This window comes from Globicephala melas, chromosome 11 (genome assembly GCF_963455315.2).
Source record: "Globicephala melas chromosome 11, mGloMel1.2, whole genome shotgun sequence".
Taxonomy (NCBI): domain Eukaryota; kingdom Metazoa; phylum Chordata; class Mammalia; order Artiodactyla; family Delphinidae; genus Globicephala; species Globicephala melas.
In genome coordinates, this window is record NC_083324.2 from 42,934,771 (window position 1) to 42,961,178 (window position 26,408).

Sequence of the window (26,408 nt, forward strand, 5' to 3'; positions counted from 1 at the left end):
CCAGCAGGCTTTGAATCCTTTAACCAGTGGAAACAGTGGTGGCCCAATGTTAAAAACATGGAAAGTAAGAAAACTATGGCTCTGAAGTGCTTTTTGGAACTTATATTTGAATTGGAATGTCACTTTCCTGGAAATTTACAGTATTTCAAACAAATTAAGGAAAACACAAGAACTAGCCTGGAAGAATTAGAAAGCTGCCTATCCTGCCCTCAGACATCTCTTTCTGGTCCTCATTTTTATGACAAGACTGAATAGCATCATTTCTCGACTAGACTTGTAGAGAGCTGTTCTTTTTGCCCATGAATCATCTTGAACTTGCCTGTCTTAGGTGTAGGATATAACCAAATACTCTTCTTTAAAAGTCCTCTTCTGGTGATTAAACCAAGTGAGAGGAATAGAAAAATCTTGAGTTACTGAATTGAAATGAAGATCCTTTAGCCCTTGGCTTCCATTTCTTCTCTGAAGGACTGTAGATACTGTGACAAAATGTTTAGTTCACAGGTAAAAACAGCAGTAGGCAGCTAAGAGCAGAAGCGTGCATCCCCCTCTGCAGTCTGGCTACGCTTCTCACCACTCTCATCAGCTTCCTTTCTGTCCCTGCTGTCAGCTTTGAGCCTTCACCACTACTGAGTCAGATCCCCCCAGCTTGCAGATTTGTTCATGTCCTGTCCTTTCTAGTGAACCCCTTCCTATTGCACTCGTGTCACACACAGTGCCTAGCCCAGATCTTGTTGCCTTCACTAACTCAGGGCATAAAAATTAAGCATTTTTCCTGGAAACCTAGACTTTCATCAGTAATAAAACTGTCCTGAAACAAAACTTCTGTTTATATCTGTCATATGGAAGCATCAATTGTTTGATGAAATTCTACTCTGAATTCAGTTGTCAATTTTAAGACCTTAGAGCAGTGTGTCACATTAATTGAAGAATATAAACATATCTATAATTTGTGATATATTTTATCCTCTAATGTAGACTAAAGACATTTTTATGATTTTTCTTTTAATTTCAGCAAGATCCATATATAGCATCTATGGAACACCATACCGATTGGGTAAATGACATTGTACTCTGTTGTAATGGGAAAACATGTAAGTATTTCTTTGAATTTTGGGGCTGCTAGAAGATTTTAATTCAATTTGATAACTTTTTTTTTATGTAAGCCTTTTTATTGAAGTATAACATACATACAGAAAAGCACACACACCTTGAGAGTACAGCTCATTAAAATTTTACAAGGTGAACATCCATATCAAGAAACAGATTACCAGAAGCCCCCTTATGCCACCCTTTCAGTCACTACCCCTTGTCCCAAGGTAACTGCTCTCATGTCTTACAAGCACTATTGATTAGTTTGCCTGCATTGTCATTGTATATAAATAGACTCATACAACATGTATTCTTCTTTTAACCTTATTAATATCTCTTTTTGTTTTCATTATGGTAAGATCCATTTCTTGGTTTTGCAATCTGTGTTAGAGAAACTTTGCATAATCAAATTAGTTGTGCCTTCAACTGAAACATTAAAAAAAGTCTGTCTTGCCTATCTAAAAAAATATTTGAGACAAAATACAATAGGTTCTAGAAAGAACTTTCAGATGTGTATGTGTTTATGAATATTAAGATGTTTGAATTAATGTTAGGAATATTATAAATATTCAATACACATAAATATTCAAATATTTATGTATGAACATTTTGTATGTATGTGTGAAAGTTTGAGACAATGTTACATTGTTTTACGTTAATTCTTTAAAATGGTGTTAAGTCACATTACTAAGGGGTTTAATTCTTTGCCTCTTCTAGTAATATCTGCTTCCTCTGATACAACAGTAAAAGTATGGAATGCACATAAGGGATTTTGCATGTCAACATTAAGGACTCATAAGGTAAAACAACTAACACAATTTTCAATGTCTTTAGTGTAATACTGAGATCTCAGTACTTCATGTGGGTCATTTGCTTATTGATCTACAGAGTAGATCAGAGTATGTGTATTTTGTTGCAGGATTATGTAAAAGCCTTAGCATATGCCAAGGATAAAGAACTGGTAGCATCGGCTGGGTTGGACCGACAAATATTCCTTTGGGATGTGAATACTCTAACAGCATTGACTGCCTCAAATAACACTGTAACAAGTAAGGTGTTTGAAAAAAATTTCTTTGAAAGTGATCCAAATTGACATAAATAAAGAATGGTTTATAAAACAAGTTTGATAAGTTTGCATTAAGAGAGTGGTTCTACCTACAGCGTTCTAGCCCCCAAGAGTATGATTAAACAACAAGGAACTAGTTTCTCACTGCAATCTAAAAATGGTAACTTCTCCAGGTGTAACCTGGTTATTTTTGTACATGTGCATGTGTTAGCTCCCTAGCTGAAGTGTAAGCTTCCACAGGGCAGAAGTGCCTGTCTTATTACTTTGTATATCCCAGCTGTGCCTGGCCCAAAGCCACACTCTAGGCAGATATTATTGATGGAGGTGGTGATTACCTGGCAAAAAGTAGGCAGTTTTTGACTTTTAAAAGTGTTACTATATACTAAGAGCCTTTGAGTTAATGGCCAACTTGGAAAATACCCAAAGGAAAGAAAGGGTTTTAGTGCCAATATTGTGGGACCCTTTCAGAGCAGCCCAAAAGAATCCAGCCAACTCTTCCTGAACAGAAGAGTTCAGGAAGGCTAACCTAACATCTAGAGGCAATTCAGAGAGATTCACAGCAGGTTAGTAGCATGGATGCCTCATCAACTAAGAGATCTCAATTACCCAGTCAGATCCAGACAGGTCTAGACTTGAAACTCAGCTCACACTTGGCCCAACCAATAATAGTTCTCTAGGCCAGGTGTCAGTAGGGATTCTTGAGAGCACATTTACGGCTAAGCCTGGCCTAGAAGGTCTGTGTTCAGGATATGGGCCTGAACTATCTAGATTCCTACATAACAGGTCCAATTTGTCATGACTGTGGAATACTCATGTTGATATAACTAACAGTTCTAATATAATCTAGTGTGTGCCAAGAAGAGTAGGTTGGGAGACCGGTGTTTATAATTTCTTAAATATTATTTTGCCCTTTTTCTCAGGAAATATGTGAAAGTCTAAACACCGTTCTTCCCTTGTTTTCCGTGATTTTTCACCTGTACACAATCTCAGGGATTCAGCAGCTGGTTCCTGCTGGGGGCTGTCATAATACATCATTTAGCTCTCTCTAGATGTAAGGCCTGCCTGAAAGAGACACTAACAAGAAGGAATGAAGCAAAAAAAGCAGGATTGTCCCAAGGTCAGAGACGAGGCTAGGTGGTTATAGATTCTGCAACAGATATGTCTTGCTTAGAATTGTTTAGAGAGGATATCAAATAAGTTTTTTATAATTATGGAGGTAATAATAATAGCTAACATTTATTGAGCATTTAATACAAGCAGTTACCTTTCTAAATACTTTACATGTATTTACTCCTTTACTCACAGCATCTCAGTGTGTTTGTTTAAATTTATTCTTTGTTGTACAGTTGGAATCATACTGTATAGACAATTTTATATACATACTTCAGTGGTTTTGAGTTCTGAATCAAAGGGCATGAATATGATTCTTGCTACACATTGTCTAATTTCCTTCTAGAAGAGTTGTACCAAATTATCATTCCACAAGTAATGTATGAGGGTGCCATTTTAACTGTATTTTTTGAGAATTAAGTATTGCCTTGTTTTTTATCTATTTGGTAGGTGAACATTGTATTTTTGTTTTGATTTGTGTTTTCTTGTAAATAATGAGTGTAGCCATAGTTTTCATTTCATTTTCATGTGCATCTTTGAAAATACATTACTTATGCATATAGTTTCTTAAATGACAGTGCAATTCAATTTAGCAAATATTTATTGAGCACTTGTGTATGCTCAAATCCAGAAGAGATGTAAATTTTGTTAACAATATTATGATTTAGAATTATTTCCATTATAGAGATTTCTTTTCCTTAGAGTACTCATAAAGGTAAGATTTTCTAAATCGAATAATTAAACTTGCAATTTGTGCTAACTAGTTATTAAACAGCTGATGATTTTAACATATAGCTCCATTTATCCTTACTAGCTTCTTCTTTAAGTGGGAACAAAGATTCCATTTATAGCCTGGCAATGAATCAACTGGGAACAATCATTGTATCAGGGTCCACTGAGAAGGTAAGGGGAAACTTAAAGGGTATATTTTAACACTAGAAAGTAAAGAAACCAAAATAATTTGATCTGGGTAATTACAGAATATATAGACAGCGGTTTTGCCTGGTGGCTACTAAAATAAGGTTTTATTTGAACAAATAAGAGTATAACTGTATAATTACTGTTGTGTGTGGTAACAGAGGCAGAGGGTGGAGTGGGGGAAGCCTGTGCTTTTTTTGACATTAAAAAGACTTCCTCCTACTTAAAAAAGTTGGGAGCCTTGGACACTGTCTACTGGCAGAAGTAGTACTTCCCTCTCAGAATTTAATAGTTGTCATTTGATTTATAAAAGTCATCCGTTATTTAACTTTGATCATTTGTATGATACTTTGTTAAAATTCGCAGGTTTTAAGAGTATGGGATCCAAGAACATGTGCAAAACTAATGAAGCTTAAAGGGCACACGGATAATGTTAAAGCATTGCTGTTGAACAGAGATGGCACACAGGTATGCAGTTCACATGAACATTTACCTACTGACCTTGTCAAAATTTCATACAGCAGAAGCTCCCCCACTTTGTATATTGTTGCATAGTTGGCTTGAACCAAAAGCCACACATATTAGAAACTGTGGTCTAATTTTTAAATCCTTAAAATCCTCAGTTGCACATATAATAATCCACATTTCAAAATCTCTCTGTTTGCCTAACTTTTAAATAAAGACCAAACGAAGGATTTCCTAAGAATAATTTTAATGCAGGTGAGTATATGCAGTTATGATATGTATAGCTGAAATAATTTAAAATGTTCCCTTGTGTAAAGCAGAAGGAAGCTTTGGTATTGAATGCTTTCTGGCAGTGTAGTAAATGCAGAATTTCCTCACAGTGGGTCTGTTTTCCAAGCAAATCTTGTCAGTTGACTATGTAGATACGGTCTGTAGATTTAGTTATCTAACATAGTACTTAGAGTGAACATTTCAAAGAAAAACATTTTGGTAATGTTTGAACATGTATTAATACTCTGTTGGCCACATAATTTGTGAATTATATATCACAATTCTGTCCTGTAGCAGTAGAAAAATGATCTTTCATCAGTGTAGATAATAAAAAACAAAAACTGAGCACCATTTTATGTTATGACATACCTCTACCATGTACTGCTGCCATTTTTTGCATAGGGCAGGGGTCATTGGAATTGATTGTGATTGGTTTAGAAGAAGGAGAGTATGAATGTGATGAGATGAGAAACACCATTGGTCTGTTACTCCTGTGGAAATTATGTCATGGAAGTTGCCTCATACATGAATTAGAGAAGCCTTTGTCTCCAGAGGTGAAAGGAAGGTTTGGAAAACTAGCCAAAGGAAAGAAATTATTTTTTCAGAACCAGGCAGAGAAGCTTGAATATTCCCATGGAGGTCTTTGGAGATGAAGGATCTTGATATTAAAGTATTGTGTGGCCTTGAGGAGAGGAATCTACTGGTCCCTAGTTTGCTTATCTGCAAAGTGGGAGTCATAATATTTAGTTACTGTAATTGGTGAGAAGAGTAGAAATAATAAGTATATTCTTGTCTGTAAGCCATGGCATTTTCTAGAGCTCTTGAGTTTCTTCATAGCAGCATTTTCATGTGAGTCTAAAAAGCCCAGTACAGGGGAATTCTCTGGCATCCCAGTGGTTAGGACTCCATGCTTTTACTGCCGGGGCCCAGGGAACTAAGATCCCACAAGCCATGAGGCGTGGCCCAAAAAACCCCAGTACAGTTAGCTCCTCACTGTTGCAGTAGCTGCTAGGCTACACTTGATGGTTGTGCATGCCTAGTTCTGTTAGCTTTGTCCAGGATTGAACTAGATCATATGGTCTCCATGGGACTGTGCTTAACTAGAGGCTATGGACAAGATGGTTTCCAGAAATGGGCTGTGGGCCTGTCAGACTTTCTTAAATCTCCTCCTGTCTATTACACTCCATGCCTTGTTTCCTATATAGACAATTATGAATGTGCTTTTACTTAAGACGATTTAGGTAGCACATTTACTTACACATGCACTTCACCTGTAGTCAGTTCCACTTACTGAAAGCAGAGAAGGTGATGTAGTACTACTTTAAAAGCCGCCTGTCATGGGCTTCCCTGGTGGCGCAGTGGTTGAGAGTCCTCCTGAATACAAATATTCTTTGATTATTATACAAATAATCAAAGATTATTATTATAGATTATTATACAAATAATCAAATATTATTTTGTATTCTATATCAGGGTTGATATAGAACTCTAATATACCCTGTGTCTCCTCATGCACTTTCACCTGTGCATTCTGGGTTTGGAACTTATCTCTTTACTTCTGTAAGTCACCCAGCCTGTGAGGACTTTCAACCCATCATCTTTGCCTTCCTTTTCCTAAAGTTGTCAGACCTTATTCCCTGAAGATATATGGTCTAGAATCTGAGTGATCAAAGCTTTACTAACAGCTTTGCCACCACAGAGTAGCATCTCTTCCTCGAGTGGAGAGCTCCTCCCTGCCTTCTCCCCATCAGACTGCCACAGTGCTCCTACACACGTAATGAAGGTCTGCTTGCCACCTTACTCCTGACAGTTTCTTTATTGGTTAGTCTCTTGGTTCTCTTGTGAACTAGTTGGAATTGGTGACTAAAGCACTGATGCTCCTGAAAGCTTATGGGGGAGTCTGTTAGTATGGTGTTTGTGTAATTAAACATGTCTGAAGGCCCCTTCCAGTCAGAGCAGGCCAGTAAATCCTTAGTATTCCTGAAGGCCTCATCTGTTCAAACACTGTCCAGGTCTCCAAGCCCACAACTATCTTCTCTTCTTTGAAGGTCTTTGCCTGCTTAATTTCATACACCAGCAGTTCCTTTCCCCTCAGGGTGATTTTTTTCCCCAAAGAAATAAGTTTTTATCCCTTTCCTCAGGTCACCACAGTAACTAGTAGAGAACGCCAGGCATGCTGAATGTGAATGTGGGGTGGCTGATTCTGCCTGTTTCTGTCACACTCTCTGTGTGCTCAGCCCTGATTTGTGTACCTGCAACTTCTATGTAGTTGACACTCCTGAGCCTTTAGAAATTGTCAGAATTGCCAATGTTAACTCTGAATGCTGAGGGTCTACATTTTGTATTAATGGATATTGAACTTGAAGCTCATATAGGAAGTATCCAAGCTCACAGAGTGAGTGGCAAGCCTGGATTTTGCTTTTGGCTCCTGTCAGTAGAATCCAGGAGACCTGGCAGGCCATCAGGAATCCAGAGCTGTGAGGTGGGGGACAAAACAGAGGTGTGACCCAGGGCTGCAGAAGGCTTCCTTGCCTAGTGCAATGCTTGTCAAACTTGGCATACCAGGGCTTCCCTGGTGGCGCAGTGGTTGAGAGTCCGCCTGCCGATGCAGGGGACTAGGGTTCGTGCCCCGCTCCGGGAGGATCCCACATTCTGTGGAGCGGCTGGGCCCGTGAGCCATGGCCGCTGAGCCTGCGCGTCCGGAGCCTGTGCTCCACAACGGGAGAGGCCACAACGGTGAGAGGCCTGCGTACCGCAAAAAAAAAACAAAAAAAAAAAACTTGGCATACCAGAATGACCTGGAGAGCCTGTCGAAACAGATTGCTGAGCCCCACCAGAGTTTCTGCCTCATTAGGTCTGGAATGGGAACGGGGAATTTACATTTTTAACATGTTCCCAAGGGATGGTGATTCAACAAGTGGCCAGGTACACAGGACAGAGGAAGTTTTGCTCAGAGGGTTCCCCTGCTTGAGCCCATACTGTTGCCTTTGGTCGTTTCAGGCTATGGTGTATGCTTGTCAGAAGTCTTTATCAGAGTCAGGAATACAGGTTGTTAGAGGTGTGTGTTTGACATTGTGGAGTCAGGAGCGAAGACAAGTGCAAAGCACAAGAAAGCAGGAACTTTTTGGCAGGTTTCTAACCTTAGCTTTCTTTGTTCTCAGTGCCTTTCTGGCAGTTCTGATGGGACAATTCGCCTTTGGTCCCTTGGCCAGCAGAGATGTATAGCAACGTACCGAGTGCATGATGAAGGTGTTTGGGCTCTACAGGTCAATGACACCTTCACACATGTGTACTCTGGAGGAAGGGACCGGAAGATTTATTGTACAGACCTAAGAAACCCTGACATTCGGGTGCTAATCTGTGAAGAAAAAGCACCAGTTCTCAAGGTATGTCATATGTTTTAGTTTTATGATTAAGATTGTTACATGTGCTAGCCAAATACAGCAAAATCAATATTAAAACACAAATCAACTGTGAGGTTGTAAAAAGATACTTGTTAGTCACCCATAGAAGAAATGGCGATTTCATGGGTACATCAGGGATGGATGGCTCTCGCACTGGCGAATCCTAGTGAGCTGGCCCCAAAGTGCTCCTGAGCTCTCCTGGCTTTCCTAACCTGTCCTTAGAGGAGGAATATGAGGGGTTCAGGTATCTGAGAGTGGACAGCAAAGCAGAAATTTGTCCACTGCCTCAAGAGGAGGATGTAGAAGAGTTCTCCTGAAGAAGAGGGGAAGCTGGTTCATATTCCAAACCATCACTGACTCAAAATAGTCCTGGGTGTTGGGTAAAAGGGTACTTGAGAAGCCATCCATATTGACACCTGCTAAAAGTGAAGCCTAGAAAATGGCCAGTCATCATTGACAAGATGTTCAGTCTCACCGATGTTCACAGAATTGCACATTAAGACAACGGTGAGGAGATTTCCAGGTTTAAAATGGAGGCATAAAGGCAGCACTCCCCCCCACCCCTTCTCAGAAATCATCTGAAAACAACAAGGAAAGCAGGAAACAATTGTAAATACTCATCATCTACGAAACTAAGTGACATCTGAAACCACAGTATAGGAGGAAGGACTGAAAAAGGGAATAGAGGTCAAATGAGATACTTGAGAGGATGCCTGTGGTCTAAGAGCTCACATAATACTGGCCAGTTACAGTTCTTTAAAACAGATGGCACAGCCTAATGGACAAAAGCAATAATCCTTTAGAGAAGCAAGAGAGTGGAGGCTAAAATACAGGCACAGCATGTGTGCAGGAAGCACACTGATGGGGAGAGTCACGTATGGAGGAGAAACTGCACTGTGAGTCCCGCAGCTGCCAGGATCTCTTGGCTGTGGAGAAAAAGACTAGAAGTGTTTAGCACAGGCATAACCATGTTGTAAGGAGCATCACTTTGAAATGAAGAGGATTCCTACTTGCTAGTGGTTCAGCCCTGTCCCCATGTCTAAAAACCTGCAACTTCCTGGTGCAGGAAGAATAGTGGGCAAATGTAGAGTCATTCCATTTGCATAATGTATACATGGGTATATGTGTATTTTTATATGTATGGTATTTTAAAAATATAGGAGGACACAGTAAACTGTTCACAAAGTACAGTTGTATTCCTTAAGCAAATGTGTGGGGGGGTACATTATGTGGGTACTTTTCCTTTTGCTGTGTTGTTAGAATGGTTGTTTTGGTTTTTGCTACAAACATTTTCCAAGAAAAAAACATATTTCCTTGTTACTAAGAACATGAAGACAAAACACAGGAGTGACAAAACTAAGAAGTTATAGTAAGTCATCCTTTTGACTGTACCCATCTAGAATCCTTAAATTATCCACACTTAAAACTTTAAGCCACTGTTTTTGGTAAGTAGTCACCCCTATTACACTTTTATAGGGCTACGAATTCCTATAGCAAAGAGACTCATTCTTCTGTGCATCCCTAGCTTTTAACACACGCTGTGGTATCGTCAGCACACAGATGTTGAATGAAGGAGTTGATATTTAATAGTGTATAGCTGTCCTGGCAGTTCAGAAGAGTCAACATTCCACAAAGCAATATTTTTGTGCTTTATTTCAGATGGAGCTTGACAGATCAGCTGATCCCCCTCCTGCAATCTGGGTTGCAACAACGAAGTCTACAGTAAATAAATGGGTAAGTGAGCCACTGTATATCTGGCAAAGGTTTATAAACATGTGGTTTGTTACCACGGACCTCCCAGGTACCAGTAGCAAATGCTCATATGAGCCTGACTCTCAGCATGCTTTTGGACAGTGACAAAAATCTGAAAGCCCCTATGAATGCAGGTGTGATCCTAAGGATTGTACAAAAATTAAGGTCATAGTCAAAATGCAGCTTCTGACTTCTTTGTCAGGAGCCAAGATACACATTTGATGTGCTTAGAATAAGCACTGTTCCCTGATAAAAACCAGTAAAGTACAGCTTTAAAGTAGTACAGCTTCTGATCTCATGAAGCTGTATTTGAAAAGAGGCAGCCCAAGTACCAACACAGCAGGGAAACTCTAGGATTCTGTTTTTCTAAACGTAGAGAAAGCAGGAAGTTGTTTTTTCAAATTCATTTCCTTTTTCTTTATAGCATGAAGAACAGGTATAGAAATAAAGGATAAGCAGAGAGAAATCAAAAAAGTACTATTAATTCTTAAGTCTTAATTAGAGAAGATTTAAGTTTTCTTGCTTACCAGACTGTTTGTGGATAACAAAAGAGAAAGTGTTTGCGTTTATTCCTGTTTATATGTAGATCAAGTGGTCTTTCTCTGTACTTGTAAAAAAAAATGTTATATAACTTGTTTAAATTTCATTGTGCCAATTTGAGATCAACATAGCTTTACCTGGAAGAATGCCTAGTCTTCTCTCCAAAAAGACAACATTCTCTTCTTAATTTTTGTTTTGTATTTTTTTAATCATTGGTAGGTAATTGTATTTTGTGACTATTTTTTGGTTGATGTTGTTATTGTCGGTTTTTCTCATTTGTTCTTTGTTGTTGGTTTCTTTTTTGTTCTTTGTTTTTCTTGCCACTTTAAACTAATTGGCATAAAATGATTAAATAATGAATTTTGTTCCTTTAGACATTGAAAGGAATTCATAATTTTAGAGCCTCTGGAGATTATGACAATGACTGTACAAATCCTATAACACCCCTTTGTACACAACCCGACCAGGTTATTAAAGGTAAGTAAGGATATTGGAAGGTATTGTCCGTTTTACTGAAGTTAATTATACTTATGAAGAAATTGACAAAAATAAAGGAGATGACCTTCCTTTAAATGTAATCCTGATGTCAACAAAATAATAGTATATTGGTTTGTTTTTAATAGAAGAAAAATATTTTTTAAATGCTTTTTAGTGACTTTAAAAATTGAGCTTTCTTGAGTTAATCTTTTTGCCCAGCATTAGAATAATCATGGTGTTGGTAAAGCCAGCAACCGCTTTGTAAAAGATATAAGATTTAATGTTGTCTTTTGGCACAAGCCAGAATGGTCAGATCTGGCCCCTGAATTCTGCATGCTACAACTGCGAGTGACAGCTCTGACTTCAAGGGGATTAAAAGTATTGAATGGTGTGTTTATCTATAGTTAAATGTCCACGCTGTGACCTTTAGGATGGAATGTCCATTCACGAAAAGGAAGATAGGAAACAAAAGTTAATGAGAGATAGGACTGATTCAGAGATTTCCTGTCATCATGTGGACTTTTCCTAGTGGGTAAAAAAATTATTAAGGGGTTTCTTCTTAATAATTTTCCACTAGTAGACCCTTGAAGTGAATGGAGAGTCTTTTAATCTGTTATTAAAATCAGACAGTTTTTCTTTGGTTAGCCTTAAATTGCCTTAGGTATAATTATATGGTATTCTGATTTACCTTCTCCTTTCTGGGGGCTAGTATGATTTACATTCTGTTACAATACATGCCAGTTAACATTATTGCTGTACTGTGAATTTAAATGTAGGATTGTTTTCCTAATTGTGTGAATTTGTTTCCTTTAGGGGGTGCTAGTATTATTCAGTGTCACATTCTTAATGATAAGAGACATATATTAACCAAAGATACCAATAATAATGTGGCATATTGGGATGTATTAAAGGTAAGTATCTTTTTGTAATTAAATATAGGTTATTGGATTATGTATCCCTTTATTTTTTATTGTAGTCTGTGTGTGTGTATATGTGTGTGTGTGTATAAAATAACCAAGATAATTATCATATAAATAAAGATTTAATTGCAGCCTTATTTTGGGGTGGATATTTATATTCTTATGTGAATATTAGATAAGGCCATAGTTTATCTTTTTTTTTTTTTTTCTTTTTTTTTTTTTTTTTGCGGTACGCGGGCCTCTCACTGTTGTGGCCTCTCCCGTTGTGGAGCACAGGCTCCGGACGCGCAGGCTCAGCGGCCATGGCTCGTGGGCCCAGCCGCTCCGTGGCATGTGGGATCTTCCCGGACCGGGACACGAACCCGTGTCCCCTGCATCGGCAGGCGGACTCTCAACCACTGCACCACCAGGGAAGCCCCATAGTTTATCTTTTTAAGTACCCAGAATTTGAATGGAACCGTTTTCTCTGTTTAGTGTATTACAAACTGTGTTGTGCTGCCTTCCCTTAAAATGAAAACAACAGAGTTCCTCGTCCTTGAAACTGTTGACGTTTTGTCAGGGGGGGCGGGGGGGGGCGGGGTAGGATCTGTCCTGTGCATTGTAGGATGTTTAGGAGCACCCCTTAGCCTCTATCCAGTAGATGCCAGTAACCACCTTCATCCCTATCCCCCACTTCAGTTATAACAACCAAAAATGTCTCTAGATATTGCCAAATGTTTAGGAGGAGGAAGGAAGAAGAAGGATGCAAAATCACCCTGGGTTGAGAACCACTGGAGTACACAAAATAGGTTTGGCCATTTCTTAGGATTTATAGCCATCACTGTGAGCAGCAGTTACTACTTTGGGTCATGTTACAGTGACTCCTTGGATAATTGAGATGTATTAAGCTGTTCAACCACATTATAAATAGCACTGAAGAAGTTATAGACAGATTGAAAAGTTTGCTTTTAGAATCCTGACAAATGTTCCTTCTTAGTGTTGTTGTTATATTTGTTCAAAAAATATTTCTGGGGCTTCTCTGGTGGCGCAGTGGTTGAGAGTCCGCCTGCCGATGCAGGGGACACGGGTTCGTGCTCTGGTCTGGGAAGATCCCACATGCCGCGGAGTGGCTAGGCCTGTAAGCCATGGCCGCTGAGCCTGCGCGCGCGTCTGGAGCCTGTGCTCCGCAACAGGAGAGGCCACAACAGTAAGAGGTACGCATACCACAAAAAAAAAAAAAAAAATTCTGGAATGAGTGAATACTGTGTGCACAGAACTGTGCTGAGGGTCACAAATGATGAAAAAGTGTATTTCATGATCCCTTTTTGTAGGAGGGACAACAGAGCACAAGATAGCTTATGGACAAAGGTGATTACTTACAACTGGAGAAATCAGGAGAACCTCACAGTGGAGAAATCGTTTGAACAGGGCCTTAAAGGATTCCAGCAGATGGATTATGGGAGGGCATTTTAGGAAGAGGGAGTGAATGGCAAAGGCACAAGAGGAAGGTAATCAAAACATACTTATTCAGGGCCAGGTGAACAGTTTTGTATAGCTGGAGACCAGAGTAAGTATAAGAGTAGTAGGGGTGTGTAAGGATGAAAGATGAGATTCACGTCATTTACCAAAAAGTCATGAATTTCAGGCTCCAGGCTTGGCCTTTCTTTGGTACTTCCTAAAGATTCTTAATCATAGATGATTTTAGAGCAGGAAAACCCTATGTTCAGAGCCGTAGCAGTATGTATCATGGGAAAGAAGCTGGAAGTCAGGAAGTCAGTTGTCTTAAGCATAGTGACTTGAGGATCTAAAGAAAGAGATGGATGAGTTTTGGCCACTGTGAAGCCTTGGAGAGATCCTGGCCAGACCGAAGACATCAGATCTCATTGTCCTCCAGGCCTTCCACCCTCCCCTGGAGTCCCTCAATAAGACGATTTGATCCAAAAATAAAAGAAGAGACAGATGTTGGGTATATTTTAAAGGAAGAATTGAAAAGATCTGGTATTTTGGTTAGGTTCCTGGTTATAAGGAACAGAGGTTCACTTAAGTTAACTTCTGGATCCAAAGAATAAACACATTTCTTTCTCGGAAAAGGGGACTGTCTCTGAATGGAAACCTTGGCCTGACTAACACATTCCCCGACAGTGGCGCAGCTGTGTGGGAAATCACATTACAGAACAGTTGCTTGGTGAGCATGGCTTCAGAACAAGAGACCTTAGTTGAGTGGAAAATTTAATTGCAGTAGGCTCCAAAAATTCCGATTGGTTTTTTCCCTACAGTAGAGATGTGCTTGTCAGGGGACCAGAAATTCACGTTTGTTTCAGAGAGGGGTTCTGTGAAGACGGAGAGGATTCAGAGTAGCCCTAAAGGACCTCATCAGTAGGAATTTGGCTGCTTCATCACTAATGTGGCCCTAGCTCTGCCCTGTGGCTAGGCTTTACCTCATGCTGCGCAGCATCTGATGTTCTCCAGAATATCTAACAAAGTCAAATCGAGCCAGTTCCTCTTTGATTTTCTGCCTATGAGTCTGATGTCCTCTCTTGGTCTAATTAGCTGAAGACTGAGTAGAGTCCTGCTGTCTGAATGGGAGGTAGTTCTACTTAGATGGGGCGCTCAGCTGGCATGCACCATCATTGGCATTTTTGTGTCCCTGGCAGCTTCCCATATCCAGACACTAGACCTTGAGGTTTTAAGATCAAGTGATCAGGCAAAATAGACATGGCATTATACAGAAATATGGAAGTCAGGAGTATTTAGGACCATATGCTCAGAGTTAGAGCTGCATTCTGACCTTGGCTCTGCCAGCTACTAGCCAAGTGATCTCCAGAATATGCTTACCTTTGTCTTTATTCCTAAAATCTGGATGGTCCATATTTCTTGGTAATGTTAAGGGGGTGTTTGAGAAGTATTTACTGTAGTGACTGACACATAATAGTTAGGAGGCTGTTGTACTAATACAGGCGAAATATCGGATATTCCTCTAGAGTGGGGTGGGAACAAGGGGAAAAAAACAGAATGATTAGAAAGAGATTTAGGCCTATAGATAAGAGTGATGCTTGAATAAAAGGGAGTATCAAGAAAAGGAAGGAGCAGAGATTAGCCTAGGTTTCGGGATTAGTTTGGTGAGTGGAAGTGATACAGAGAACGTAAGAGGAGAAAGCATTGTTGGGCGAAAGGGACATGGTGAGAAAGAACGGATTTGGATTTATGTGAGATATCTGGGTAGAGGTGTTTGCTGGGCAGAGAGCTATACAACCTAATGCACGAATGAAAGAACTGGGCTGGAGAAATCGGTTCAGCCGTCTTCAGCTGTGGATTATAATTGGAGCCATGAGAAAGGTCAGAGTTCCTAAGGGATACATCTGTACTGAAAATAGAAGAAACCAAGTCATCTCCCTTTCAAGAATTTTTAGAAAAAGAGGAAGCCACAAAGGTGTGTAATAAAAAGGGGTAAGAAAACGAAGAGCTCAAGGACTAATTAAGAGTTTCAGAAAGGAGCTTGTGGTTAGCTGCATTGGCCTGCTGAGAGTTTGTGTGAGACGCTGGAATGGAACGTGCACATGCATCTAGCCAATAAAGAGGATGGTGTCTGGGGAGAGCAGTTTCTAGGGAGATCTAAGGGCAAAAGCCAGATAGAGTGGGTTGAATAGTGTTTGGGAGGTGAAGAAACAGAATTTGAGGGGAGACAGTCTTAGATGAAATTTGGCTTTGGTGAGATGGGCAGGAAAGGCAGTAGCTGGAGAAGATTTAGGCATGAGAAGGTCAAGGGAAGGTTTTGTTTTGGTGTTTAGGCATTTTTAAGATGGGAGAAATTTGATCGTGGTTCACTGTTCGTGAGGAGAAGCCCGTAGACACATGAGAAGGTAAATGATGGTACAAGGTCCCCAAGAAGCAAGAGGTGAGGGGATCCAGAGCACAGAAAGGAGGGACACCTTTTTCCTTGCACCAGGAAGAACAGTAGCAGAAAGTTAAGAGGATTCTGTCAAGGCTTCTCTTTTTTTGAGAAGTAGAGGTCAGAGTCATGTGCTGGGGGTAGTGAGGGAGGTGGTGGCAGCAAGGTCAGGGGTATGAGGAGAGTAGAGATTTGACAAAGATGTTGTGGAGGACTGACTTTGGAAACAAGTTCCAGGTAGCATTAATGACTGTATATTTATAGTGGGAATACTGTCAAGGATTTGAGAGGCCATCTTGTCCTGTGTGTTGTCCATGTGGATGTTCATATTGTCCGGGATGCAAGCAAGATCTCAAGACGGGTTTTAAGACATTATGCCAGGCTCAAGTTGCCATTGAATGAGGGAGATGAGGGAGAGTGAGCACAGAGGTTGCTAGATGGCTGTGAGGAAAAGGGGTACGGTTTACTGCAGCTAAATGATACGGGCTCAAAGAAATAGGAGTTTTTACACAGTGATGGTGGAATGATGGTCTCTGTATGCCATTAGAGAGTTATGGGATGTAGGAGAAGATGCAGAGTCACCATTTGAGAAGACAGCTGATGAGATGGGACCCTCAGGAAAGAGCCAGTTTGCTGTTAGGAAGAATAGGTAGAGGGAACATTCTGTGATATTGTTCAGGATTAAGATGAACTGTGATTGGAAATGCTCCATGGCACGAGGGGAAGTTCAGGACATACTTTTGGGGAGCATAGATATTTAGGGAATGAATAAAAAGGATTGTAATGGTCAAGAAAGAGAAACTTAAAATTGCTGCCTATATTATAGCTGTTGTCTGAAGGTATTGATAGCTTCACAATTCTCCTAAAGTGCTTATAAACTGTTATTTGTTCCTTGAAGATTTTTTTTGCTTCATTTGACATTGCTTCCTGATAAGTGTGGTGGTATACTATATCAGTATGAGCAAAATTAGGTTACAGTTTCCCAAAAAAGAACAGTTTGTGGTTTTTTAATTTAAAATTTTAATAGGATGTAGTTACTTAAAGGTAAATGCTTTAAGATAAAAATATTTGACCATGTTCTTTTTGGAATGTATTTAAGACTCCATTATATTTAGGCAAATGTGTAAAATTTTGAGTAGCTAAGTCAGAATCAAATCAGTTGACCACTTAACATTGATAATTATCGTACTTTATTTTTGATGTATAGGCATGTAAAGTTGAAGATCTGGGCAAAGTGGATTTTGAAGATGAAATTAAGAAAAGATTTAAGATGGTGTATGTACCAAATTGGTTCTCAGTAGACTTAAAAACAGGGGTAAGTTAGCAATTGATATTTGTGCGATTTGGGATAGTTGAAAATTTCTAATATAGCTCAAAATTAAGTATGATTAGTTATAGAGTCCTGTGTTTTTATGTATGAAAGGAAAAAATTTTATGCAGTTTAAATGCCTTTTCATATGCCAGTATATTAAATTGTAGTTGCATTGAACCACGCAGAAACACATTTTGGTTCTGAATCTGTGGCTTAGCACTTTAGTTAAATAGTACAAATAAGTAATGGTTTAGAGACTTATTTGGAGAATGTATTCACATGGAATGTCACTAACAATTTTTTTCTTTTGACAGATGTTGACAATTACTTTGGATGAGAGTGACTGTTTTGCTGCTTGGGTTTCTGCAAAAGATGCTGGCTTTAGCAGCCCCGACGGGTCAGATCCAAAACGTGAGTTTAAGTGTCCTTCTTTCCCTTTCTCCTTCCAAAAGAGAAGGTGGATCTGTGCTGTTTTTTTATGTGCTCATCTTTTTTTTTTTAAACAGTATTTGGGTTTTTCAAAAATCATTTTTCAAGAAACTTGTATATTCTCTCATATGGAAATGGAAAATACTATTCATTTTAAATGTTTTGGGGATCTTGATTTTTCTCACAATCTATGGCTTAGCTTTAACAATTAAACATGCAGCACACTCTCTACCCTTAACCATGTGGGAAGTCTGTTAGGTTAGGAAAGTGAATGTAGGAAACAGTTTTTCCCCCCCGATTTAAAAAAAAATTATTGAAGTATAATTGACATATAATGTATTAGTTTCAGATGTACAATATAATGATTCAATAGTTGTATATATTGTAAAATAATCACTACAATAAGTCTAGTTAACATCCATCACCATACACAGAAAATTTTTTTTTCTAAATGAGAATCTTTAGGATCTACTCTCTTAGCACCTTTCAAATATGCAATACAGTATTAGTAACTACAGTTGCCACACTGTATATTACGTCCCCATGACTTATTTATTTTATAACTGGAAGATTGTACCTTTTGACCCCCTTCACCCATTTTACCCATTCCATTACTCCCCACATCTGGCAACCATCAATCTGTTCTCTGTATCTGTGAGCTTTGTTTTTTGGCTTTTTTGTTTTTAGATTCCACATATAAGTGGTATTTGTCTTTCTGTGTCTGACATATTTCACTTAACCATAATGCCTTCACGGTTCATCCTTGTTGTCGCAAATGGCAAGACTTCATTGTTTTTTATGACTGAATAATATTTCTGTGTGTGTGTGTGTGTGTGTGTGTGTGTATCACATTTTCTTTACCCATTCATCCATCAGTGGACAATGAGGTTGTTTCTAATATCTTGGCTATTGCAAATAGTGCTGCAGTGAACATGGGGGTGCATATATCTTTTTGAATTAGTGGTTTCCTTTTCTTTGGATAAATAGTCAGAAGTGGAATTACTAGATATAATAGTTTTATTTTTGAGGAACTGCCGTACTGTTGTCCACAGTGGCTTCACCAATTTACATTCCCATCAGTAGTGCACAAGGATTCCTGTTTCTCCACGTACTCTCAAACATTTGTTATTTGTGGTCTTTTTGATAATAGCCACTCTGACAGGTGTGAGGTGATATGTCATTGTGGTTTTGATTTGCATTTCCCTGGTGATTAATGATGTTGAGCATCTTTTCATGTACCTGTTGACTGTCTGTGTCTTCTTTGGAAAAATGTCTATTCAGATCTTCTACCCATTTTTTAATTAGATTGTTCAGTTCTTTTGCTATTGAGTTGTACGAATTTTTTATGTATTTTGGATATTAACCCCTTTCAGATACATGATTTGCAAATATTTTCTCCCATTCACTAGGTTGCCTTTTCATTTTGTTGATGATTTCCTTTGCTCTGCAGAAGCTTTTTAGTTTGATGTAGTCCCACTTGTTTATTTTTGCCTTCATTGCCCTTGCTTTTGGTGTCAGATCCAAAAAAATCATTGCCAAGACCATTGTCAGCGAGCGTACTGCCTGTGTTTTCTTCTAGGAGTTTTATGGTTTCAGGTCTTACATCAAGTCTTTAATCCATATTGAGTTAATTCTTGTGTATGTTGAGAAGAGACTCATCTTCATAAGAGTCTATTACATTTTGTTGATTATGAATGTAGCATGTAGAAATACCTGATATATATAAATATAGTGTATTGGCTTTGTATGGAAATAGCCCTTTAAAGACTACAGTTGCTGTTTTTGTTTGTTCATTTTTAAAGAATGGCTATATCTGAACAACCAAATAGAATATGTGTTTGCTCCATATTATCACAGCTTTAAACATTCTAAGATAAAATTTTAATAGACTTCGTGATATCTCTAAATCTTGCTTTTAAACATCCTTGGCATTGGGTTAAGAATGTAACATCAGAGTTTGTGGAAATTTTTAATTTTTACTTCTTTCCCTCTATTTTTAGGTTAAAGCTAATGATTCTCTTTTCCATTTCTTTTTTATATTAACTCTTTTGCAGTGAACTTAGGAGGACTTTTACTCCAGGCCCTCCTAGAATATTGGCCTAGGACGCATGTGAATCCAATAGATGAAGAAGAAAATGAAGTAAACCATGGTTCGTGTTTTTGTATCAGGATAATTGATTTAAAATTTACTCAGAAGTTAAGGATACTTAGATTGTTTGTTATCCTGAGAATGTTTTCTTAAAAAAATTATTTTAAGCATTTGCTAAAGTGTGACATAATAAATATATGTGATGTGCCCAATTTACTGCCCTCCCTTCCACATCCTAAAGAACATCCATCCAGTCTTAACTGAGATTCCAAGAGAGCTTTTAATCAGTGAGATTCTATACACAAGATATATAGAATAAACCCTGTGTATTCAAATGACCTTTGTCCTTAAACGTAGGCAGCTTAGCAGGGTTATTCCAAAGATATTTCTTAGGGTATCCATGGACCGGCTAGATTTACCTCCAGTGCTCGCTAATTAACATCAAAAAGCCAGGTTTGTCCTTGTGTAGTCTAACTTCACATTGGCTTGAAATGTAGATATTACCTAGTCTGATGATCTACCTGATCTTGGCTCAAAAATTCAAATCCCAACTCAGAAGTGTCAGGTTAAGTGAATGAGTATGTGTAAAGAATTAATGTCATTGAGGGCATTGAAAAGCTTTGTGTGCCACAGGCAGTGGCAGTAACTTTCTCTGGGAAGCAGAGGAGAATTTGGCTCAGTTTCATTAAAGAAAGGGGAAAATAAATCTTAAAATTTCACAACTCATAAGGTAACCTTAAGTCCCACCCACTGAGGACTTATCTGCTGAAGATTCTCTGAAGATTGCCCACTTACGGTGGTCACCAGTGATGAGGACCTCCTGCCAGAGACTTTGTTCTGGCTGACTGATTCATCCAGAATGATTTTTGGAGTTTAAATCTGTTTTGCAAGGATGACATACCTCTTTCTCTGAAAGCCAGTCTCCTGATGTCCCTGTCATAGAGAGGGCACTGACCCCACCCGTGATGTCATTTCTTTTGTCACCTGGCCCACTTTATTCCCCTTTAGAATTGTACAGTGGGCTGTGAGCCAGAGAAATTCAGTGGAAATTTCTCTTCACAGAGGGTTGAGCAAGCTAGGTTCTGGTATGGGCTCTGCCATTTATCAGCCATGTAGTTATGGGCATGTCATTTCCTGTTCTTGGCTTGTTTTTCTCCATCTGTAACATGACAGGGTGCCCTCAGAGGCCCAAGTAGCAATAATACATATTAAGTAATGAAAAAACAGTGGTACAGGGACTTCCCTGGTGGTCCAGTGGTTAAGACTTTGCCTTCCAATGCAGGGGTTGCGGGTTCAATCCCTGGTCGGGGACCTAATATCCCACATGCCTCGCAGCCAAAAAACCAAAACATAAAGCAGAAGCAATACTGTAACAAATTCAATAAAGACTTTAAAAAAATCAAAAAAAATCTTTAAAAACAAAACAAAAAACAGTGGCACAGAGTAGGGTGGTGTGATGAATTGGGGGATTGGGATTGACGTATATTCGCTAATATGTATAAAATAGATGACTAATAAGAATCTGCTGTATAAAAATAAAATAAAACAAAATTCAAAGAAAAAGATCAAAAAAACAAAACAGTGGCACAATCAGCACCTCTTGGATCCAGGCTTTGGTTGGGGGTATAAAGAAAAAGTCACAGGAAACCCCAAATCATCCTTAAACTCAAACTGGCATAGTAAAGGCAGGGCAGGACCCAGCCAGAGCTCAGGACACTGCACACTCTATGTGTCTGGTAATCTTCTGCTACACCTGCACCATGCTCAGTGGATACTCAAGAGCTGCTTAGATTATACTTGGGGAGCAGTTCAAGTATTCTGAGACCTGTATTGTGTTGCAGGTGGGGGTAATAAAGATAAATGGGCATGGACCCTACCGTTCAGGGACTGGCATTCTGGTTGGGCAAAGGGCCACTTACATCAGCATTATGAGATCAGAGAGTAGGTTCTGTGAGAGAGGTTCTGAGAGTGCTGTAAGGTTGCAGAGGGCAAGACTGCTTCCAGATTCGTCAGGGAAGTGTTTATGCACAAGCTGGCACTTGAGTGGGGGTCGACGGCACTCCGTTCAAAAGATTACAAAGAAAGCAGAGTGAAATGAAGTCTGCAGAGAGCAGTAAAAATGAGATTATTACCTCTTTGAGGTTTTGTTTTTCACTGATACCTCTGCCATTAGTTGTGACTACCGTTAACCATAAAGTTTTTTCTGACAGAAATTTTTCTGAGCTTGGCATTTTACCGGCCCCATCCCGTCCCTGCAGCAAAAAAAGAGCAGATCATCGTTTATAAAGAGGCTGTCCTGTACTTACCTGTGGCTGAAATAGACGGTTATGTTTTTGTCTCAAATCTCAGACATTAATCTCTTCTGTTAAAATCCTCTAAAATGTAGTCATTTCTCATGAGGTACATCCCAAGTTGCCATATTTCTTATTTTCAAGAATTTAACTTCGTTTTTTTACCTTTATTTTTGTCTCTGACTGACGTACAGGATTTTGACTTAAAAAATCTTGCAATGGTTGGGCTCTGTGGAAATGAAATGTTTAGAGTCTGTGTTTTTAGCACTAACTCTGGATCCTGACACCATCTGTACCTTTTCCTAGTAAATGGGGAGCAGGAGAACCGAGTACAGAAGGGAAATGGCTATTTCCAGGTGCCCCCACACACTCCTGTGATCTTTGGTGAAGCTGGAGGTCGCACCTTGTTCAGGTATGGGTAAGAAGGGCTAAGAAGGCATCCTGTTTGCCAAGAAGTATTCATTCAAGCACATGTTTAACTTCTAGAGGTGTCAGGGGTTTGGAAGCTTCTTCATCTCCATGACATAGTTAAGTGTCTGGTGCTATTAGACCCCATTCTAATTGTGAGCTGAGCCTCTAGTGTTCAAATGAGGTTGATAGCTTGCCTTGAGGCAGCTTCTTAGTGGTTTCTGCAGGAAACCATCACCGGAAGTGTCTGCCCACAGGACAGCATCAGAGTAGATAACTTCCCTTGGGCTTGGCCAGGGGAGATGGACTGGGCTGCTCTTGGGAACTGTTGTGCCCAACAGTGGCCCGACCTGAGGAGTGAGGCAGTCCTTCATGAGGCCCTGCACGCAAGAGCTAGACTGGCTTCATCTCCAAGTTGCCAGCCAAGGCCCAGGGAGAGTCATGGGGGAAAGCCTACTAGAGTCTTCTGTAGGGCCAGAAGTAAGAAAAATGTTTGTCTTGCCCTTGAGGGCAGAATTTTCTTCCTTTATGATGGTTTCCTGAGAGTGTGGTTACCAAAAATAAACCTGACCCCCACTGTGTGTGGAGTGCCACACTCTATAGCACTGGCAGACGACCTTTCTCAAGTGCTTTGCCTATACCCAGGTTCCTATCCTCACCCAGGGAATCAGGCAGCTGTAGTGTATGTCTGGCCTCAAAATCTGGGGGCCTGAGTTTTAGGGCTTGCTCTCCCTCTTAGCAGAGTGAGTCATTCTGCCTGCCTTCACTTTATTTTCTCAGCTGTCAAGTGAGGGTTATCCTAAATGAACTCTGTAACAGTCCCTCCCTCTAACGTTTATTGACAATGATTTTGGGATCTGTGCTTGTTTTGTCACTTACTACCTGTTGGATTATGTTTAGGCTGCTCTGCCGAGACTCTGGGGGTGAGACTGAGTCCATGCTTCTGAATGAGACAGTGCCACAATGGGTAATTGACATCACTGTGGATGTAAGTATCCTCCATTCCCACTTTGCCCTTTTATTTTTTTCCAAATCATGAAGACAATTAAGAACTACTTTAGACTGTGTAATCTTTAATTAAAACTACACTACCAAGTGGAATCCTCTTCTGCTTCCCTGCAGTTCCAAAGTTTCAGAAGAAGTATTAATAATTATTTATATATCTCTTTATGTCTTTAAATTATATAAATAATATATGCTTATCAAAGAAAATAATAAATGAATAAGGTGAAATTCCCATCCCTTTCCCAATCACTGTTTCTCTTTTATTCACTCCCTATTCTTCTTCCCAGAGGTAGTAAATATTAATAGTTTAATGCATAGCCTTCAGTAGTTTTTTCTGTGCGTACACAAGCATATATTATTTGTGTATATATGTGTGTGTGTATAGATCATTTTATTTTGCACAAAATCTCCTACCATATATACTGTTCTGCAACTTGATTTTTTTTTTTTTTTTTCTCTTCTCTCTTAAAAATATATCTTGGACATTTTTTCATGTCTGTATATGGATCATTCCTTTTTAATGACTGCAAGGTATTCCATTGTATAAATGTACCAAGATCTATTTAGCCAGTCCCTATAAATGGACATTTAGGTTGTACCCAGTGTTTTCTATTACAAACAATGCTTCAGTGAACATCCTTGTACATATATCTTTGTGTACTTTTTAGGATAAATTCCTAGAAGTGGAATTGCTGGATCAAAGGGTATGCACATTTTAAATTTCGATAGATGTTGCCAAATTGCCCTCCACAAAGGCTGTACCAGTTTACACTCTTACCAACAGTGTATGAGTGCCCAGTACTGCACACCCTCACCAATGCTGGATACTTACAATCTTTGCTGAAAGATAGGCAGATTTTTGTTTTATAGGCAGATATTATCTCATTGTTTTAATGTGTTTTTTGGTTTTGGTTTCATTTGTGGTGAGGTTAAGCATCTTTTCACGTTGGCCATTTTTATTTCTTCTTTTGTGGCTTGCCTATTTGCATTCTTTACTCAGTTTTCTATTGGGTTATTTGTCTTTCTTACTGACTTGTAGGCGTTGTTCATATTCAATATTAACCCTTTGACTATTATCTTGCCTCTCAATTGAATTTTACTTTGTTCATGATGTCTTTTGGCAGGCAAAGAGTTTTAATTTTTATATGACCAGATCCTTTTTGGCTCTGAGTTTCATGTCTTGCTTAGGTATTTCCCACTTCAAAGTAGCAAAAATGTTCTCTTCTTGTATTCTCTTCTAGTATGTTTATGATAATGGTTTGTGTCTAGATCTTCAGTCTATTAGAATTTATTCTGTTTGGTGTGAAGTAGAATGCTAACTTTCTCCAAATGGATAGCCAGTGTGCCAACACAATATATTGAATAAACTTTTGCTACTAATTTGAAATGCTATCTTTATCATATACTAAATTTCTATACACACATGGGTCTGTTTCTAGACTCTTTTATGTGCTGTTGACCTATATTTCTAAAGATATATGAAAAGAGATTTAATCTCTAGAACCTGCAGAAAATTCATTTTCTGTCCCAGATATACCTCCAAGAACTTAAAACTGGTCTGACACCTGATAGATATTCTGTGGTCTTCTCTAAATCCGAGCTCCCCATAAACCACAACTTCCTTTGAGTGTTAAACTCACCTGGATGCATTGCTGACTTTAGGCCTGTGGCTCATTCCTCAGAGGAGACATCCAGACAGGATATGATATGGAGGCTCGGAGAGGATTAATCCCCAGAGAAAAGATGACCAATTAATTTTATCCTTCATCTAAGTATGTGGTTTACCTCATGGTGGACATCTAGGTGGTTGGCTGAAGTTTCCACTCATTTAAAACCTCAGACCTTACTCTGATGTCAGAGGAAAAGAAAGTGGGAGGACTTTGATTGGCCTTTTCAGTTGGATAATGGGCCTCACCAGCGTAGAGCGTATGGTTTTGCTCAAAGGTGAATGTTGTGGGTTTCTCGCAAGACACTTAATTTTTTGTTTGGGCATTTTAATGTAGAACTCAGATTTTGGTTTGTATAGCTTAAAGAATTAAAATTTGTTTCCTTTTCATTCCTTGAATTGTTAATAGAGAAGATCCATGCTGCAATTTCATATTGCCACTGACATTGCATATAATTTGTCTTTATGTATCTTTTATTACAAAATGAAACATTATACTTTTCTGATACCTTTTCACTAAGGCTGACGTAGATAATTTGATAGCTTATTATAAATTTCATAGACAGTCACTTTTAATTGTGATAACTTAACTTGTGGATGGTTTTCCTGTTGACATCATTTTAGTTTATCAGCTAACAGAAACTATCTTACCTTTTTTCACTTTTCATGTTTCAGAAAAATATGCCCAAATTCAACAAAATTCCTTTCTACCTCCAACCTCATGCATCTTCAGGAGCAAAAACCTTAAAAAAGTAAGTAAATGGAGTGTCATGTGATACTTTGATCTAATTTATTGCCAGAGATTTTTAAAAATTCCTTATAATTGCTTTTATAGCACAGGAGGCAAGTACTAGATCTAAGGCTAATTTCATAATATTGAAAGTTTATATAATTTAACCATATACCAAGTACCTACTGTGGCCGGCTGCAGATGTTCAAAATAAGTAAAACATGGAGTTTGTCTCTCATAGTTTAGGACACAGTCTGCGTATAGTAACTGCTTTTATGGATACTTACGGAATGATGAGTGTAGGGGAAAGAAATGAATTTTTGGCTGTAGCTTTCCAGAAAGCTTTCTTGAAGGACATGGAATTTGAGCTGGACATGTAAGGATGGATAGAACTTCAAAAGAGAGATATTCCAGGTCCAGAAAATGGTTCGATCAGGGATGTGGAAGTAGGAGCCTGCATAAGATATTGAAATTGTCAAGGACCTGTGTAGCTGCAGCATAGGATGGAGGGGTGGCCAGGAGATGCTAGGAGGGGAGTCAGAAAGAACATTCAAGGTTTCACTGATGTGTATCCCAGCAAGTAGAATCAGTAGGACTTT

At 39.0% G+C, this 26,408-nt stretch overlaps 1 protein-coding gene across 2 annotated transcripts in view; it reads left to right on the plus strand.

Moving 5' to 3' along the window:
- WDR48 (WD repeat domain 48) overlaps nt 1-26,408 on the plus strand; it is a 43,688-nt gene that overhangs the window by 13,376 nt on the left and 3,904 nt on the right. For both annotated transcript variants that reach the window (XM_030846167.2, XM_030846168.2), the window contains exons 3-17: nt 1,013-1,091; nt 1,807-1,889; nt 2,009-2,138; nt 4,080-4,168; nt 4,550-4,651; nt 8,080-8,304; nt 9,982-10,056; nt 10,989-11,091; nt 11,905-12,002; nt 17,087-17,194; nt 17,506-17,602; nt 19,675-19,770; nt 22,307-22,412; nt 23,309-23,396; nt 25,755-25,831. In XM_030846167.2, the coding sequence (XP_030702027.1) occupies nt 1,013-1,091; nt 1,807-1,889; nt 2,009-2,138; nt 4,080-4,168; nt 4,550-4,651; nt 8,080-8,304; nt 9,982-10,056; nt 10,989-11,091; nt 11,905-12,002; nt 17,087-17,194; nt 17,506-17,602; nt 19,675-19,770; nt 22,307-22,412; nt 23,309-23,396; nt 25,755-25,831 (1,556 nt within the window). The remainder of the gene's footprint in view (nt 1-1,012; nt 1,092-1,806; nt 1,890-2,008; nt 2,139-4,079; nt 4,169-4,549; nt 4,652-8,079; nt 8,305-9,981; nt 10,057-10,988; nt 11,092-11,904; nt 12,003-17,086; nt 17,195-17,505; nt 17,603-19,674; nt 19,771-22,306; nt 22,413-23,308; nt 23,397-25,754; nt 25,832-26,408) is intronic.